Source organism: Ahaetulla prasina, chromosome 10 (genome assembly GCF_028640845.1).
Source record: "Ahaetulla prasina isolate Xishuangbanna chromosome 10, ASM2864084v1, whole genome shotgun sequence".
NCBI lineage: Eukaryota > Metazoa > Chordata > Lepidosauria > Squamata > Colubridae > Ahaetulla > Ahaetulla prasina.
In genome coordinates this window covers 11,805,290-11,819,456 of record NC_080548.1, presented here as the reverse complement: position 1 = coordinate 11,819,456, position 14,167 = coordinate 11,805,290, and the positions used below count along the sequence as shown (strand labels likewise).

Sequence of the window (14,167 nt, the reverse complement as noted above, 5' to 3'; positions counted from 1 at the left end):
AAGGACTCAGGGCAGTTTACAGCCAAAATAAAAACAACAGATACAAAAATTAAAAGCAAATTTAAAAGACAAAAATTCAAATTTGGCTAGGAACTATAAAAATCCAATAAAACCCCTTTTAAAAACTATTAGGCCAGTCCTGCGCGATGGAACAGAAACGTTTTCAGCTCACGTCGAAAGGTCCGGAGATCAGGGAGTTGGCGGTTCCCTGGTGGTAGCTCGTTCCAGAGGGCTGGAACCCCCACAGAGAAGGCCCTCCCCCTGGGGGTCGCCAGCCGACATTGTCTGGCCGACGGCACCCTGAAGAGACCCTCCCTATGGGAGTGCACTGGTCGATGGGAGGCCACCGGTTGCAGCAGGCGGTCTCGTAAATAACCCGGTCCTATGCCATGGAGCGCTTTAAAGGTGGTAACCAACACCTTGAATTGCACCCGGAAGACCACCAGAAGCCAGTGCAGCCTGCGCAGGAAAGGTGTTATATGGGAGCCATGAGTCGCTCCCTCTATCACCCGCGCGGCCGCATTCTGAACCAGTTGGAGCCTCTGGGTGCTCTTCAAGGGGAGCCCCATGTAGAGCGCGTTGCAGTAGTCCAGGCGGGAAATGACGAGGGCATGAGTGACTGCGCATAGGGAATCCCGGTCTAAGAAGGGATGCAACTGGCGTATCAGGCGAACCTGATAAAAAGCTCCTCTGGCGACGGCCGTCATATGCTCTTCTAACGACAGCCGTGCATCCAGAAGGACGCCCAGATTGCGGACCCTCTCCGTGGGGGGCTCATGCATGTCATCCCAGGAAAAGTGCAGCTGGTTTTAAGGGGCTACAAACAGACACTAGAGTTGTATGTTTTGAGAACAGAAGGAGTTTGAGAAAGTGAGTGAATTTGCTTACTAGGGCTGGGCAGCTGCTTTGGAGCTAATCTCCAAAAGATAATTTGGAGTGCAAATTATCTTTGGGAGATTTAACTCCAAAGTGCTGCCCAGCCCTACTAAGCAAGTTCACTCTCTGTTACAGTGGTTATGTCTGCAGTCTTGGAAGGATTAGTTTGAAATGTATTCCCTGCCTCTCTAGGAGCTGCCTTCCGCTGCTCCTGTGCGGTATTCTAGTTCCTGTCATATGTAGATATATACCTGTAATGATGACTTGTTGTGCGTCTTTCTTATGATTAAAACTACCTGAAACATGATGTCAGAAGTCTGAATCCATGTCTTCCTGATACATTTGAAGCATACTCCCAAAAAGAAGCATGGCAGCTGCTAACACTATACCTCTGCCTGAGGCCACGAGGGTGAGTGGAGACTGCGGCAGCAATTGGAATAAGTTCAGGGCAGAGTTTGAAGACTACGCCTTAGCTACAGGCTTGGATGATAAGTCGGCAGCAGTTCAAGCTGCCACATTAAGGAGATTGATGGGCAGGGATTGCCTCCACATCTACTGACACAACTTGACCCTTTCTGTGGAGCAAGAGAGCAATATCAAAGTTATTCTGGACACTTTAGAGACTTATTTCAGACCTCTCAAAAATGTTATTTTTGAAAGATACATATTTGGCAGCCGCAAGCAAGAAGGTGAAACAATGAATAGCTTTGTCACTCGGGTAAAGGAAAAAGCAATTCCTTCTATTCCCAAAAGATAATATTTTCTTTCCTAAACTTTTGTGCCCCTCAAGCACGATGAGACTACAGTCCATTCCAACAGAAGTTCCAGCCATGTGGTTGGAGAACACAACACTTTCACAGGGTGCCCTATTTATAGGCAGCCTTTTTCAGTGGGTGAAGACATTTGGATTGCTGAGAGCATATTGTGGGTGCTCTCACAAAAGACCTGCTATGTGGGCATGGCCAATGCCAAAGAACCAGTTTACTCTTCCCCCTCTGGCTGCCTCGAGGGCCTCCTACTAGTTCCATTTATCATAATTCGAAACTGAATGCAGATGCTACATGCTGACATTTTGCAGCATGCTGGCTTCTCTTTCTTTAATTAGGAGAAAGAAAATCAAGGAACAAACAATTCTGCTATTGGAAGCATGCACCACCACTCTGTGCTTAAAAAGGAGGCAAGTGCACCCCAACAGGGCTGTGGAGGGAATAGGAGGAGGAAGATTATATATATTTGCTGCCTTGAATATAAAAGCAGTAGAGGCGAGATGAAAAATGAATGGATGGATGGATGAATGGATGGAACAGAAGGGACGGAGGGAAGAGGAAGAAAAGAGGGAAGGAGGGAGGGGGGGAGAGGAAGAGGAAGGAAGGATCATATCTGACCACTCTATAATGCTTATTATACATTTTTGATTTACAGCTAGTGAAATTTGCTCTACAGGGAAGGGAAAGTGAGCTGCTAATTTGGTTCACACAGGCAGGGCAAATACGTTCATGGGAGCAGCCTCTTGGAATATCACCTGGCACAGGGAGCTCACCTTTTTGGGGGCTGTCTCCATGGCTACCGTGCACGCCAGGACCACGAGACACCATCTCCAATCGCCCCACAGCTTTCTCCAGTCGTTCAACTAGGCTCTGCAGCTCTGTCATCTTTCAGCACCTGCTAACATTGACCATGGCATTAGGAGGAAGCTAACGCAGTTCGTACCGAATCCTATTTCCTTTCAGGGCCTTTTTATAACCATCTGAGAGCTCAACACTGAAAGGAAGCTTATTTTCCAAATACTGACAAAAAACACCCTCCCCTCCTCTCCACTGAAACCAAACCCAGAGCAGAAATACAATATTCACCGCTCAGCAACTATAGAGAGATAAATATGTGAGAGAACCCAGCCAATGTTCTCCATGTGAGGTGGTGCAGCCTTTCTCTTGGATATACAATAAAAATTAAACAGGTGGAAGTCATTGGAACATTTTAATCTCTAATCCCCTTGTCCTTGTTGAGGTATCCGTCAATCTCTTCTGTATTCATTCCAATGTTTTAGCTTGGCTGGGGATTGTCGGTTGCTGAGTTTGTATTTAGACCCTGAAAGTTGTGGGTGTTTTGCCTTTCTTATCCCACACAAGTACTCTCCTCCACAATCATAGGAACACTGATCCTAAATGGCTTTCAATCAAACTTTTCATCCATGGGGAGTATCTGAACTTTGGGGCAGATCTGGAGATTCAGTTATGTGTGGGTGGAAGGCTGTACATGGCCTTCAAGTAGTGAGCTGGGGGGGGGCAGCTCCACATTGGGTCATACCGGGACAAATGATTAAATGTCATTTTAAATGGAATGTGATTAACATACTTTCTGGCAGGCTGCAGTTTGGAAGAAGTACTTTTGGGGCCTGAGCTAGCTCAGCTTCCTCCTTCGATTCATTAGAGAAGCTGGACGGTTCAGGCTTGAAAGGAATCCTCTGATTTTAAGAGTCTCCTTGATCTTAATAAATGGCTTCCACATGTATATGCATATGTGCATACTTTTATTAAGAGTGTGGAATATAATAAAAGTCAATACAAGTCCACGAAAAAGAACAAACAGTAAAAAGGTGCAAGAAAAACGACGGAGAAGTAAGAAAAGAAACATGCAAAAAGTGACTTTCAACCTTCCCCATAAATATAAACAACTGCAATGATTCTTCACGCTCTCTAAGGTTGCAAACATTTATCGCTTCGTCTCCCATCCAATCTCTTTATCTAGAAACAAATCCATAAAACATAATCTTGTTCAAGTCCCGATGTCAGCAGAAACTGCCAGGAGAACATGCTCTGCTTTAACCTTGATCAGACCATCTAACTTTATATTCTTTCCTTTGACTTTTAACGTTCTTAATGGCTGCAAGAATTTGACTTCTCTTAATGGAGGAACAGCCTTGTTCTTTTAGCTCACAGCAAAGCCAGGAGGTAGTTCATCGTTGGTCTCCTTTAAACAGGAAGCAGAGAAATGTTGCACAAACACCAGATCCGAAGCCCAACTTCCAAATTGGGGCAATGGTTTTAGCTAAATTAGCCTGCCAGGCTTAGGGTGGGCATGTGCCAAGATAAGCAGGTGTCCAAGATAACAAACAAAAGCACCATTGTTTGCTTTTCTACCCAACTTTATTTTCCAAGGAATACTAAATAATGGATGGTGGGCGCCTCAATTTTGAAAGCTATCGTCCTACAGGGAAGGACGAAAGCTACCCTTATCTTTATAAATGGGAGGTCCTTTATACCAGGGGTCTCCAACCTTGGCAACTTTAAGCCTGGCAGACTTCAACTCCCAGAATTCCCCAGCCAGCAAAGCTGGCTGGGGAATTCTGGGAGTTGAAGTCCGCCAGGCTTAAAGTTGCCAAGGTTGGAGACCCCTGCTTTATACTATAGTCCTCTTGCCATCCATCTCTCAATTTTATGGAAATGCCAAGAGGAACCACGGGCCAGCTACTTTTTAACTGCCATTTGATCAATGAATCATTCCTCTCGCTTGGAACGTGAATCACAGCTCTCTAGTCAAAATAAAACCTTCTATTGGTTAGATCTGAAAAGTGATGTTTGAATCCACGGTTGCCACCTGCAATGCCGTGTTCCCAAAACCGCCCGAGTGTCCTTAGAAAGACGTCAGACATTTTCATGTTTTAAATCCCAAGAGATGCAGCGCTATGTAAACTTCATGGGATATGAAACAAGAGAGAGCGAAGCAGGGCCCAAGGCAGCTACGAATGCGGTACAATGGATGACAATTCAGCCCTACCCACCCTTAATCACAATGAAGGAATAAACAACACTCCAGATTAGGGGTCTCCAACCGTGGCAACTTTAAGACTTGTGGACTTCAACTCCCAGAATCCCTCAGCCAGCTGGCTGAGGAATTCTGGGAGTTGCAGTCCACAAATGTTAATGTTGACAAGGTTGGAGACCCCTGCTCCAGATAGTCCTCAAGTTATAACTATGTGTTCAGTGACCGTTCTAAGGACTGAAACAAGTAAATTATGACCGGTTCTCACATGACTGTTGCAGGATTCTCCATAGTCACATCGTCAAAATTTGGATGCTTGGCAACTGACATGTACTTATGACAGTTGCCTTGTCCCAGAGTCATGTGATCACCATCTGCCACCTTCCCACTCAGCTTTGGACAAACAACTCAATGGGGGGAAAGCAGATTCATGGTCTCATGATTCACTTCAACTGCAGTGATTCACATAACAACCATGGGAAAAGGTCAGAAAATGCGACACAACCCAACAATTGCCTTGCTTTCAAGGCTTTTGAAACATATGAAAGCCATATGAAGAACGGTTGCAGGAACTGGGTAGGTCTAGTTTAAGAAGGACTAGGGGAGACATGATAGCAGTGTTCCAATATCTCAGGGGCTGCCACAAAGAAGAAGGAGTCAAGCTATTCTCCAAAGCACCTGACGGCAGGACAAGAAGCAATGGAGATTAATCAAGGAGAGAAGCAACTTAGAACGAATTGTTCTGTCAGGAAATTCCTCCTTAATCAGTGGAACAAGTTGCCCCCAGAAGTTGTGAATGCTCCAATCCTGGAACTTTTTAGTAAGAGATTAGATAAGTGAAGTCGTGTAGGGCACGGTGTTGTAACTCCGGCTCCCGAGCCTGTCCTCATGGAGGAAGATGACTCTGAAAGTGATGGGGAGGAGCTGGCAAGGCCTCCCTCTCCAGGACCCTCCTTTCTGGCAACGCCTCAGGTTCTAGCTGAAGAGCTGGCAAGGCCTCCCTCTCCACAACCCTCCTTTCTGGCAACGCCTCAGGTTCCAGCCGAAGGCCAGGAGGAAGGCATGCCGGAGCACCCACTAATAGGGAGTGATGAAGATCAATCTTGGATTGATCCTAGGCAGCGTCAAAGGGAGAGGCGTGCGCAGCAAAGGAAGGTGTGTGGACGGGCCAGAGACTGCTGAGTCACTGAGCCACACCCCACAGAGGATAAAAGTGGGTGGGGTTGCTCTGCAGGCTCTGTGATGGACAAAAACTACATATCGTGAGCTTCGGATGGGATATTTCTTGGACTTTGTGAATGACTTCTGACTATTCTTTGAACTCTTGGTTGCCCCAGCAACAGACTACAGTTACGCTGACTCCTGTTTCTAGAGGTGATAAGAAACTTGGCAGGCATTTGGAGAGTAGCTGCCAGAAGTTCTATCTGCTAAAGAGACCCAGGTCGGCTTGTAAAAATAAATTACTGGTAGACGTTGTTTGCTCTTGTGTCGTCCTATGTGAGGTGGGGGGACAGAACACAGGGGCTTCCAATTCCAATTCTGGGAGCTGAAGTCCTCCAAGCTTAAAGTTGCCAAGGTTGGAGACCCCTGGTGTAGGGTTTCCTGCCTAAGCAGGGGCTTGGACTAGAACAGGAGTCCCCAACCTTTTGGACCTCAGGGACCACTAAATTTATAATTTTAAATCTTGCGGACCACTAATATGATCTGCTAATGACTAGGTGGGCATGTGACTGGGTGGGCATGGCTAACTTGATGTCACTCACATCAAGGGGCACCTCACCAGCCTCTACTTGCCCCTCCCCTCCCATCTCCTCCTCGCCTGCCCGCCCAGGCTCCTTAGGACCCCAACAGGAAGCAGTTGTTGGAGCTAAGCAGCCACCACGAGAAAGAGTTGGCCAAACAGCTGGCTCAGTTCAAATTGGAACTAACTGAGAAGGAGGCTCAGAAGAAGCACCTCACTGAGGACTAGGAGCATAGGCTTTCCAAGCAGAGGGAAGACCTGCAGGAGTGCAAGGCCAGGTACTGGTAACTGGAGGCTCAGCGGGCTGAGATGGTCAGCCAGTTCCAGGCCATGAGGCAGTCCCACTGGAACAAGGCCCTCCGACTCCTTGCCACCAGCGGCGCTTCCCTCCAGCCTTTGCCCAAAGCCCTGCACCAGGAGGCTTAAGTAGACCCCAAGTCTAAATTTCTGCCCCCCTCTGACCCACACAAAAAAACCCCCAAAGGGGGAGACTCTGCAGCAACACAAATGTTCATTGCATGTATCCAGTCCAGGGGCAGTAATTTGAGGATCCCTGATTTAGTGCAATATAAAAAATGCAAACAATTTCTGCGGACCACCAAAATTTTCTCACGGGCCACCAGTGGTCCACGGACCATCAGTTGGTGACTGCTGGACTAGAAGACCTCCAAGGTCCCTTCCAACTCTGTTATTCTATTGTCTGTTGTCTAAAAAGAAATTTCTTGCTTAAGCAGCCGAAAAGTTGGGCTCAATTCTGGTCATAAATTGAAGACTACCTGGGTAGCTCATTGTGAGGTTGGCTTAACACAGCATATCAAGACAACGCCTGGCTACAGTACTGAAAGCTACTCAATCCCGTTTCAGTCTAGTTTAGTGCATTATGCATATTTACCCAGTAAGGAAGCAACATTTTGCTTCCAAGTCACCACATAGGCCTCAAAGAGGAAGGACGCTTCCTCATTCCTGTAACAGAAAACTCTTTTAACTTCCTCTTTGCAGAAAAAGCATTGATCCTAGGGTGGCTCATGAATTTGGAATTTTCACTAAGCTTTAAGATGCCATTTATTCCCAAGCTTTTCCGTTAAACTTTGCCGGTTCTGGAGAAAGCCTGTGAGACTATGGAATATTAACAGAATTGATGGATATCTGCTCTTGGGAAAGGGGATTTTTTCTCTCTCCAACTAAGCGGATTATACAACTTCAGAGTTTCTGTCCTCATGCAGGAAACTGGAATGGAAAACTAGGATACATTTTCCAGAACCAAAGCAATTTGCTCGTAATCTCCAGTAAATGGAAGATAAGGTATGTCATAATCAAAGGGAGGGATCAGGAAGAATAAATCAGCTTCTCAATGATTCACAGCAAACTTTGGTGGTGCAATGGGAAAAAATAATAAATAAATAAATAAAAATAAAAATAAATTGGAGAAATGTAACAATGCAAAATGTAGAATGACCCACCAACGACATGGAGAGCGAGTTGAGATACACCTCGACTTACAATTCGCTTAGTGACCATTCAAAGTTACGACGACACTGGAAAAAAGTGACTTATGAACCACTGCAGCATCCCATGGCCATGTGATTTACATTTGGACCACTTGGCAACTGGTTCATATTTATGACAGTTGAAGAGTCTTGGGGTCAAGTGATCCCTTTTTGCAACCTTCTGACAAAGTCAACGGGGAAACCCAATTCACTTAACAACTGTGGCAAGAAAAGTCATAAAATGGAGCAAAACTCACTTAACAAATTTCTCGCTTAGCAACATAAATTTTGGGCTCAGTTGTGATCGTAAGTCGAGGACTATTTGTATTATCTTACACTGGGGTAGGGAACTATGGCCCTTTATGTCCTGTCGACTTCAACCTCCAGAATTCCTGAGCCAGCCATGCGTCTACAGGTTATAAAGGGGCCATAGGTCACCAACCGGTTTATGCCATAATGTCTTGTGTGGCTTGACTTCGTGTATTCTGTGTACAGAGACATTTTTGATTTGTAAACTATAATTTCTGGCTTAGTTGCACAATGTCTGGAGGTTCATGCAAGACTTAAGACACCCAAAATAATTTCAAAAAAGAAAGACTGTGGTTTTTGGTCTTGCTCATTTGAAGGAAACTCTACAAAATGCCGAAGAAAAGCTGTTGGCTGCACTCCTTTGAATTCTTTGCCTTGTAGCAATTTGTGAACCCAGACAATTAAGGACTGTTCAACAGAGCATGCTTTAGAATGCAACACTGTGCGATGCCATACTTGATTATGATATCCCATCTTTATTTTATGCAACCCACGACAGCTGAATTCAAGTGTACTGAACCAAAAATAATCAAATCATATTTTGGCTGAGTGCAATGTACATATCCAATCATGGGTGGCTTTCTTTTTTTTTAAAGATGGCAGTGACTAAATTTCAACTTAATTGCCTCAAACAAAATTGGATTGTTGAGAGAAAAAAACAACCCCACACAATTGGCTGTGTTCATGCATCACATTAAGCCAAAACCAGTTAAACAACATCATAGATTTGCACAACATATAAACCCTGTCCATTGCAACAAATATTATTTACCCAATGTTAGAAAATCAACAATCATTTCTGATAACTATTAGCTAAAATGCTATAATTTTTTTTCCCTAAAACTGAATAGTACAGCATCACTCCAGCAGACCCTGTAGAGAGGAGGTTCCAGTTAATAAATACTATTCATGGCATTCATAAATCTGAAGGACACATTTTAATGAATTACAAATACTACTTTCATACATGTTAAAATAATTTAGAGAGTATCTACCTACATTTTATTAAAACAAATTAATATTTGTTAACAGAATAGACTGAAGTTTATTACTGGTACAGATCTCCTGCGTGACCAGGGGGTTGGACTAGATGACCTCCAAGGTCCCTTCCAACTGTTACTGTTACTACATACCATAATGGTCTGTTTGAACAACCACCCCATTTTCTCCACCAAGCTGAGCTCCAAAGCTGCAAGCAGTTGCTTCTAAGATTCCTGAAGAATTTTTCAAACTGTTGCAGGCCTGAAGCTAGGAGCATATCCAGCCCTATTTGGAAATGGACACCAGAAATATTTTCACAAAACACCAAGGAAGTCTGCACTGGCCTTCAGAATGTGAAACTTTCCTAATTTTTTCCTATGCTCAGGCAGGAGCATTTTACCAATGCATACACTTTTCATCCAAACTTTGCCTTCCTACTGGGAAGCAGTGGCCCTTGCAGAGTTTAATTATTAATGGCACCAAGTCTATGAAGGAGCAATATAAAATATTGTGTAAAACATAAATGCATAAATCCAAGAATATCTATGGCACCCAGTTTGGTATAGTGTTACGGCAATGAACCAGAAATCAAGAGATTGTGAGTTTTAGTCCTGGTTTGGGCACGAATCCAGCAGTGTGACCTTGGACCTCTCCCAGCTCTACAAAGGAGAAGGCAAGGGAAAACTACTTCCAAAGCCGGTGGCAAGAAAACTGCCTGGACAACTGCCAGCAGTCAAGATTGATTTGAAGACATCACGTATAACATTCTACTTATATTGAGAACTCAGGTTTTCACAAACTATCACTGATCAAGTAAGCCCAAGGTTTAAATGGAAGGAATGTTTCTGAATTAAGCAGCTCTACTTTTAATACCATCTTAAAAAGATTCCACCAAAAAATTGCAAACCGGAGACGTTACATACTGCCCTTAGTCACATATTTCTCAGTGCAAGTGTAATATTTAACTAGCCTCAGCTTCCACAAAAAGTTCAGCATCTACTTTTTCTTCACAAGTTTATACCTGATATAGCTACCTGTAAAAGCATCATCCTTACAAAGATCAAATAGCTTGGTATATCACTGACCTTGTTTTTGGACAAGCCTTTTCCGGGGGAAAAATAGCTTTGGTGTTCTACAGTTAGCAAATGCAAAGTGATTTCTACACAGTCATTCTCAAACAATCATATAATCAAACAATCAATGAATTATTGAAGGATAAGCCTCTGCAAACAAGCAGAATTTTTAGAATGGGTTGTAACTGGGGGATAGGGGATCCAATCGGTCAGATTCTATTGTTCAGGCAAAGCTTAGTTGTAAAAAGAGGCACTTTAGAGAAACTCACCAACTGAACATGTACATGCTACAGAACAGAGTATTTCTTCCCGCAATCATAGTTCTCAACATAATGCTTCAAAGACTTTAACTTCACAGCCAACCTCTGCACTGGACTAGTATCAGATGGACTTTGAACAGGAAAGGGATAGTTAACCACATTTTGCTGACAAACCAATGGTAAGCAGGCAGGGAAAAAACAGCAGCAGAAACTAAAATAACATGCTGTTAAAAACACAGGGCTAAGCAATTTGAAAGCATCACTATGTAATTTACTGTACCTGAATTCTCCTTTTCAATAACAAAGCTAATTCCCCAGTGAGTTTACAACAGGAACCAAGGTTTAGTGGCAAATTCATGAGTAACATTACTTCCACAAAGTGGCTTGTCTTGTATTGGGTTAATAAGCATATCCAATCAACAATATTACTGCTTAGCATGTGTGAACTCAGCCAATTGTGCTTAGTAAAAACCGTGGTTTAAATAAATCACTGTGGTTGAATAGAAGTGTCCTCTTTGACATTTAAAGGGGCATTTTTGACAATATCCCTATTGGGGATTATTCCCCATTGATATAAGTAGTTATCAAAAATAGTACGAATCTGTTGCTCCTTTCAATGGAGTTTATGCTGCCAAGTCTATAAATAAAGACTCACAGCAGGTTTACAACATTAAAACATCCACTACATAATAAAAAAAGAGCATAACAGTAAAACCTAGAATAAGAACAGGTACCAAAACTTTAAAAAGTCCACAGTACAATCAACCAAACCCATAAACATTACATAAATCAAATCATCACTGTACAGATCTCACAATAACAACGTGGGATTATTACCTTTCCCACACACTCACTATGTATTTTGTTTGAGAACAGATTTTTCTCTTGGATTAACAATTGAAACTACACAGCTTGAGTACACGGCTGCATATTTCTTTTCTCTGTGGTTTCAGTCATTACTTCCTACATTAAACTTAATATTGACACTAGTTACATGCCTATGAGTCTGTCCATCGAATGGAATACTATAACAGCTTCATCTTCCATTTAACTACACAGCCTCCAAAGATCTTAATTCCTGTATGCAACTCACTGGGAATTTACAACTCTTGATCTGCAAGTTACAACATGGGAATTTCCTCCTGTGTAATGAGAGACAAATAAGGTAAGATAAGTAAAAAGTAAGATTTTTGCAGCCTAGTGCAAACCAAGCCAAATTATTTCATAAATAATCTGATCTAAAGTACCGTATCAGTAAACATTTCTTAAATAAGCCACAATTAGTTTCCAGATCATGGCAAAGCAAAATCAAGAAGACACATTGTAGCACAGTGCAATTTATAAACTCAGTAATTGTCTCTTTGGTATACACTTGGCCAATAAAATTCTATTCTATTCTATTCTATTCTATTCTATTCTATTCTATTCTATAATGCACACCCAGTTTCAAAGCAACTGATGGCACATCTTTATACATCTCTTATTCAACCTTCAAATTCCTCGTGAACCAATAATAAACTGCGGCTCTATTCCAATCACGTCACTTGATACATCCCAGGAGACCAACCACAAATTGCACAAAACTGAATTATTCTATTCTGACTCTCCAGCCATCTTTATATCATAGTGTTATGTGTATTTTAATATTGGCTGTACACCGCCCCGAGTCCTTCGGGAGATGGTGCGGTATAAAAATGTAATTATAAATAAATAAATAAAAAATCTTCCTCTTGCTGCTTTCACGCTCACATATTCCCCCATATCTCCCATTACAATGCAGGGCATTCAAAGACATATTCTAAAATGAATTCAGACTAGCTACCCTTCTCCTTCCCCTAAGGACAACACCTGCTTCTGCAAGCAAGCGGTTTTCCTTGCTTGCTTCTCTCTCTCTCTCCCAACTGTGCAATTGATCTTGAAGCCCTAATTCTGCTTTCAGGTCTACAGGCAAAATATCTAGTGCTGAGTCAGTCCTTGCCCACAATGACTAAGAATATTGGAATTGGTAGGCCCCTTCCATCTTTTAAGGCCATCGTCTGGGGACTTAGACTATTTTAGGAAAATCATGTTAAAAGCTGCTTGATATTTAGGCACTAAAATCTAAATGGGAGAGTTGCACAGCACAGAAACCTCTGCAGTTTTTCAATGCTTTTAAACATGCTTTTCCTGCAGAAAGCTTTTTTTGTTGTTGTTGAAATTCTTTCATCCCACATTTGGATTAAAGTGGGCATTAAATCCGGAGAACGGGTTTCAAGAGATCCGCCCTAAAGAACAAGTGGATCCCGAGCGGGCCCAACTCCAAAGAACGGGTCTGTCTGCGGGCTTAAACCCCGCCGTTCTCCTCGCCTGACACTGCGGTTTCCCCCAAAGGGAGCCCTCCCACGCACCTCCCCGAGAGCAAGGAAAAGGCCTTCCGAGTAGCTCTGGGGTTGCAACCACGACGCTCCCCGGGAGCCGCGTCCTCCTTGCAAGGAGACACGTGTCTACCCGCCAAGTTTTCCCCCTTTGCACGCCCGCGTGCAAGCCAGGCTCTACGCCGGGCAGGTCAACGCCTGCGGCTTTGGCTTCACCCGCACAAAAGGCTCGGCTTTGGCTTTGGGTTAGGAACCGCGGCGGTTGTGCGAGTCCCGGGAAACGGCATTGCCAGAAGCAGGTTCGGTGGGTCGTGGGAACCCGAACACGCCTCCCCTCCCCTCCCCACCGCCTCCAGAGGTGCCTCCCAGCTGCCATTCAAAGCTCAGCTCAGCTCCTCTCCTCTCCCCACCTGCCCCGGCCCACTCGAGACGCCGAGCCACGCTCAGGAGCGCCGGAGGCCGCCTCACCTCGCGCAGTGGCTCAGGGCGCGGCTCCTTCACCCGCTCGCCGCTCGCCGCCGCCTTCCCCGACAGCTCCACTTCCGCCTGGAGACGCCCAGTAACCCTCCCCGCTCCACTTCCGGCGTTACCGGAAATACGCTAAGAGAGAGAGAGAAAGAGAGAGACAGGTAAAGAAGGCGCGCTAGATGGGCGGGGCTTAAAAGGGAAATTGACCTAACCACGCCTCCCTCCCTGCCGGGCAAAGAGAAGGAAAGGTGGGGGAAGCATCTGAAGCTGACGGCTCGAAAGAAGGGCGGGGAGGAGGCGTGGCTTTCCCCGGCAGGGCGGGCTTTGGGCAAGATGGACAGCTACGGCTCCGCGGGTGGCGGGGGAGGGGGGAGGGGGAAAGCACAAAGGCGGGAAAGTTGAGGAATGGGGGGGGCGGGGGAGGTTTGCGCGCCGAGCAAGGTTTCCGCTTGCAGGCAGAAGTCGAGATGGTGCATAAACTTCACACGGGCGCACACACACCGGTTGCTCCCAGAAGCACGCGTTGAAACGTTGCCAAGACACTTCCAATTTTACGCGGGAGAAAACCCGAATAACCAAAGACCTATATATATATATATATATATATATATATATACATACATATGTGTGTGTGTGTGTATATATATATATATATATATATATATATATATATATATATATATAATATAATATAATATTATATTATAATTATAAAAAGGTTGGGAACCACAGATATACACCAAAGACAAATTCCTTGTGTGTCCAATCACACTTGGCCAATAAAGAACTCTATTCTATTCTATTCTAAAGTGTGAAATTCCTGTCACACTTTCAGGCAGAATTTCAACCGGTGCAT

The 14,167-nt window shown here is 44.2% G+C and overlaps 1 protein-coding gene across 5 annotated transcripts in view; it reads right to left on the bottom strand.

The window, feature by feature from the left end:
• The window catches only part of CAP1 (cyclase associated actin cytoskeleton regulatory protein 1), a 32,650-nt gene extending 19,184 nt beyond the window's left edge, over positions 1 to 13,466 (bottom strand). The window contains exons 1-3 of one of the 5 annotated variants that reach the window (XM_058195309.1): positions 13,312 to 13,415; positions 11,583 to 11,631; positions 2,417 to 2,541 (exon numbers count right to left, since the gene is read on the bottom strand). In XM_058195309.1, coding sequence (XP_058051292.1) covers positions 2,417 to 2,528 — 112 coding nt within the window. In that variant the 5' untranslated portion in view covers positions 2,529 to 2,541; positions 11,583 to 11,631; positions 13,312 to 13,415. Of the gene's footprint in view, positions 1 to 2,416; positions 2,542 to 11,487; positions 11,509 to 11,582; positions 11,632 to 13,311 lie in introns of those variants that run through there. The other 4 variants (XM_058195310.1, XM_058195307.1, XM_058195308.1 and 1 more) reach the window with 4 other exon arrangements.
• Positions 13,467 to 14,167: the final 701 nt, after the last annotated feature.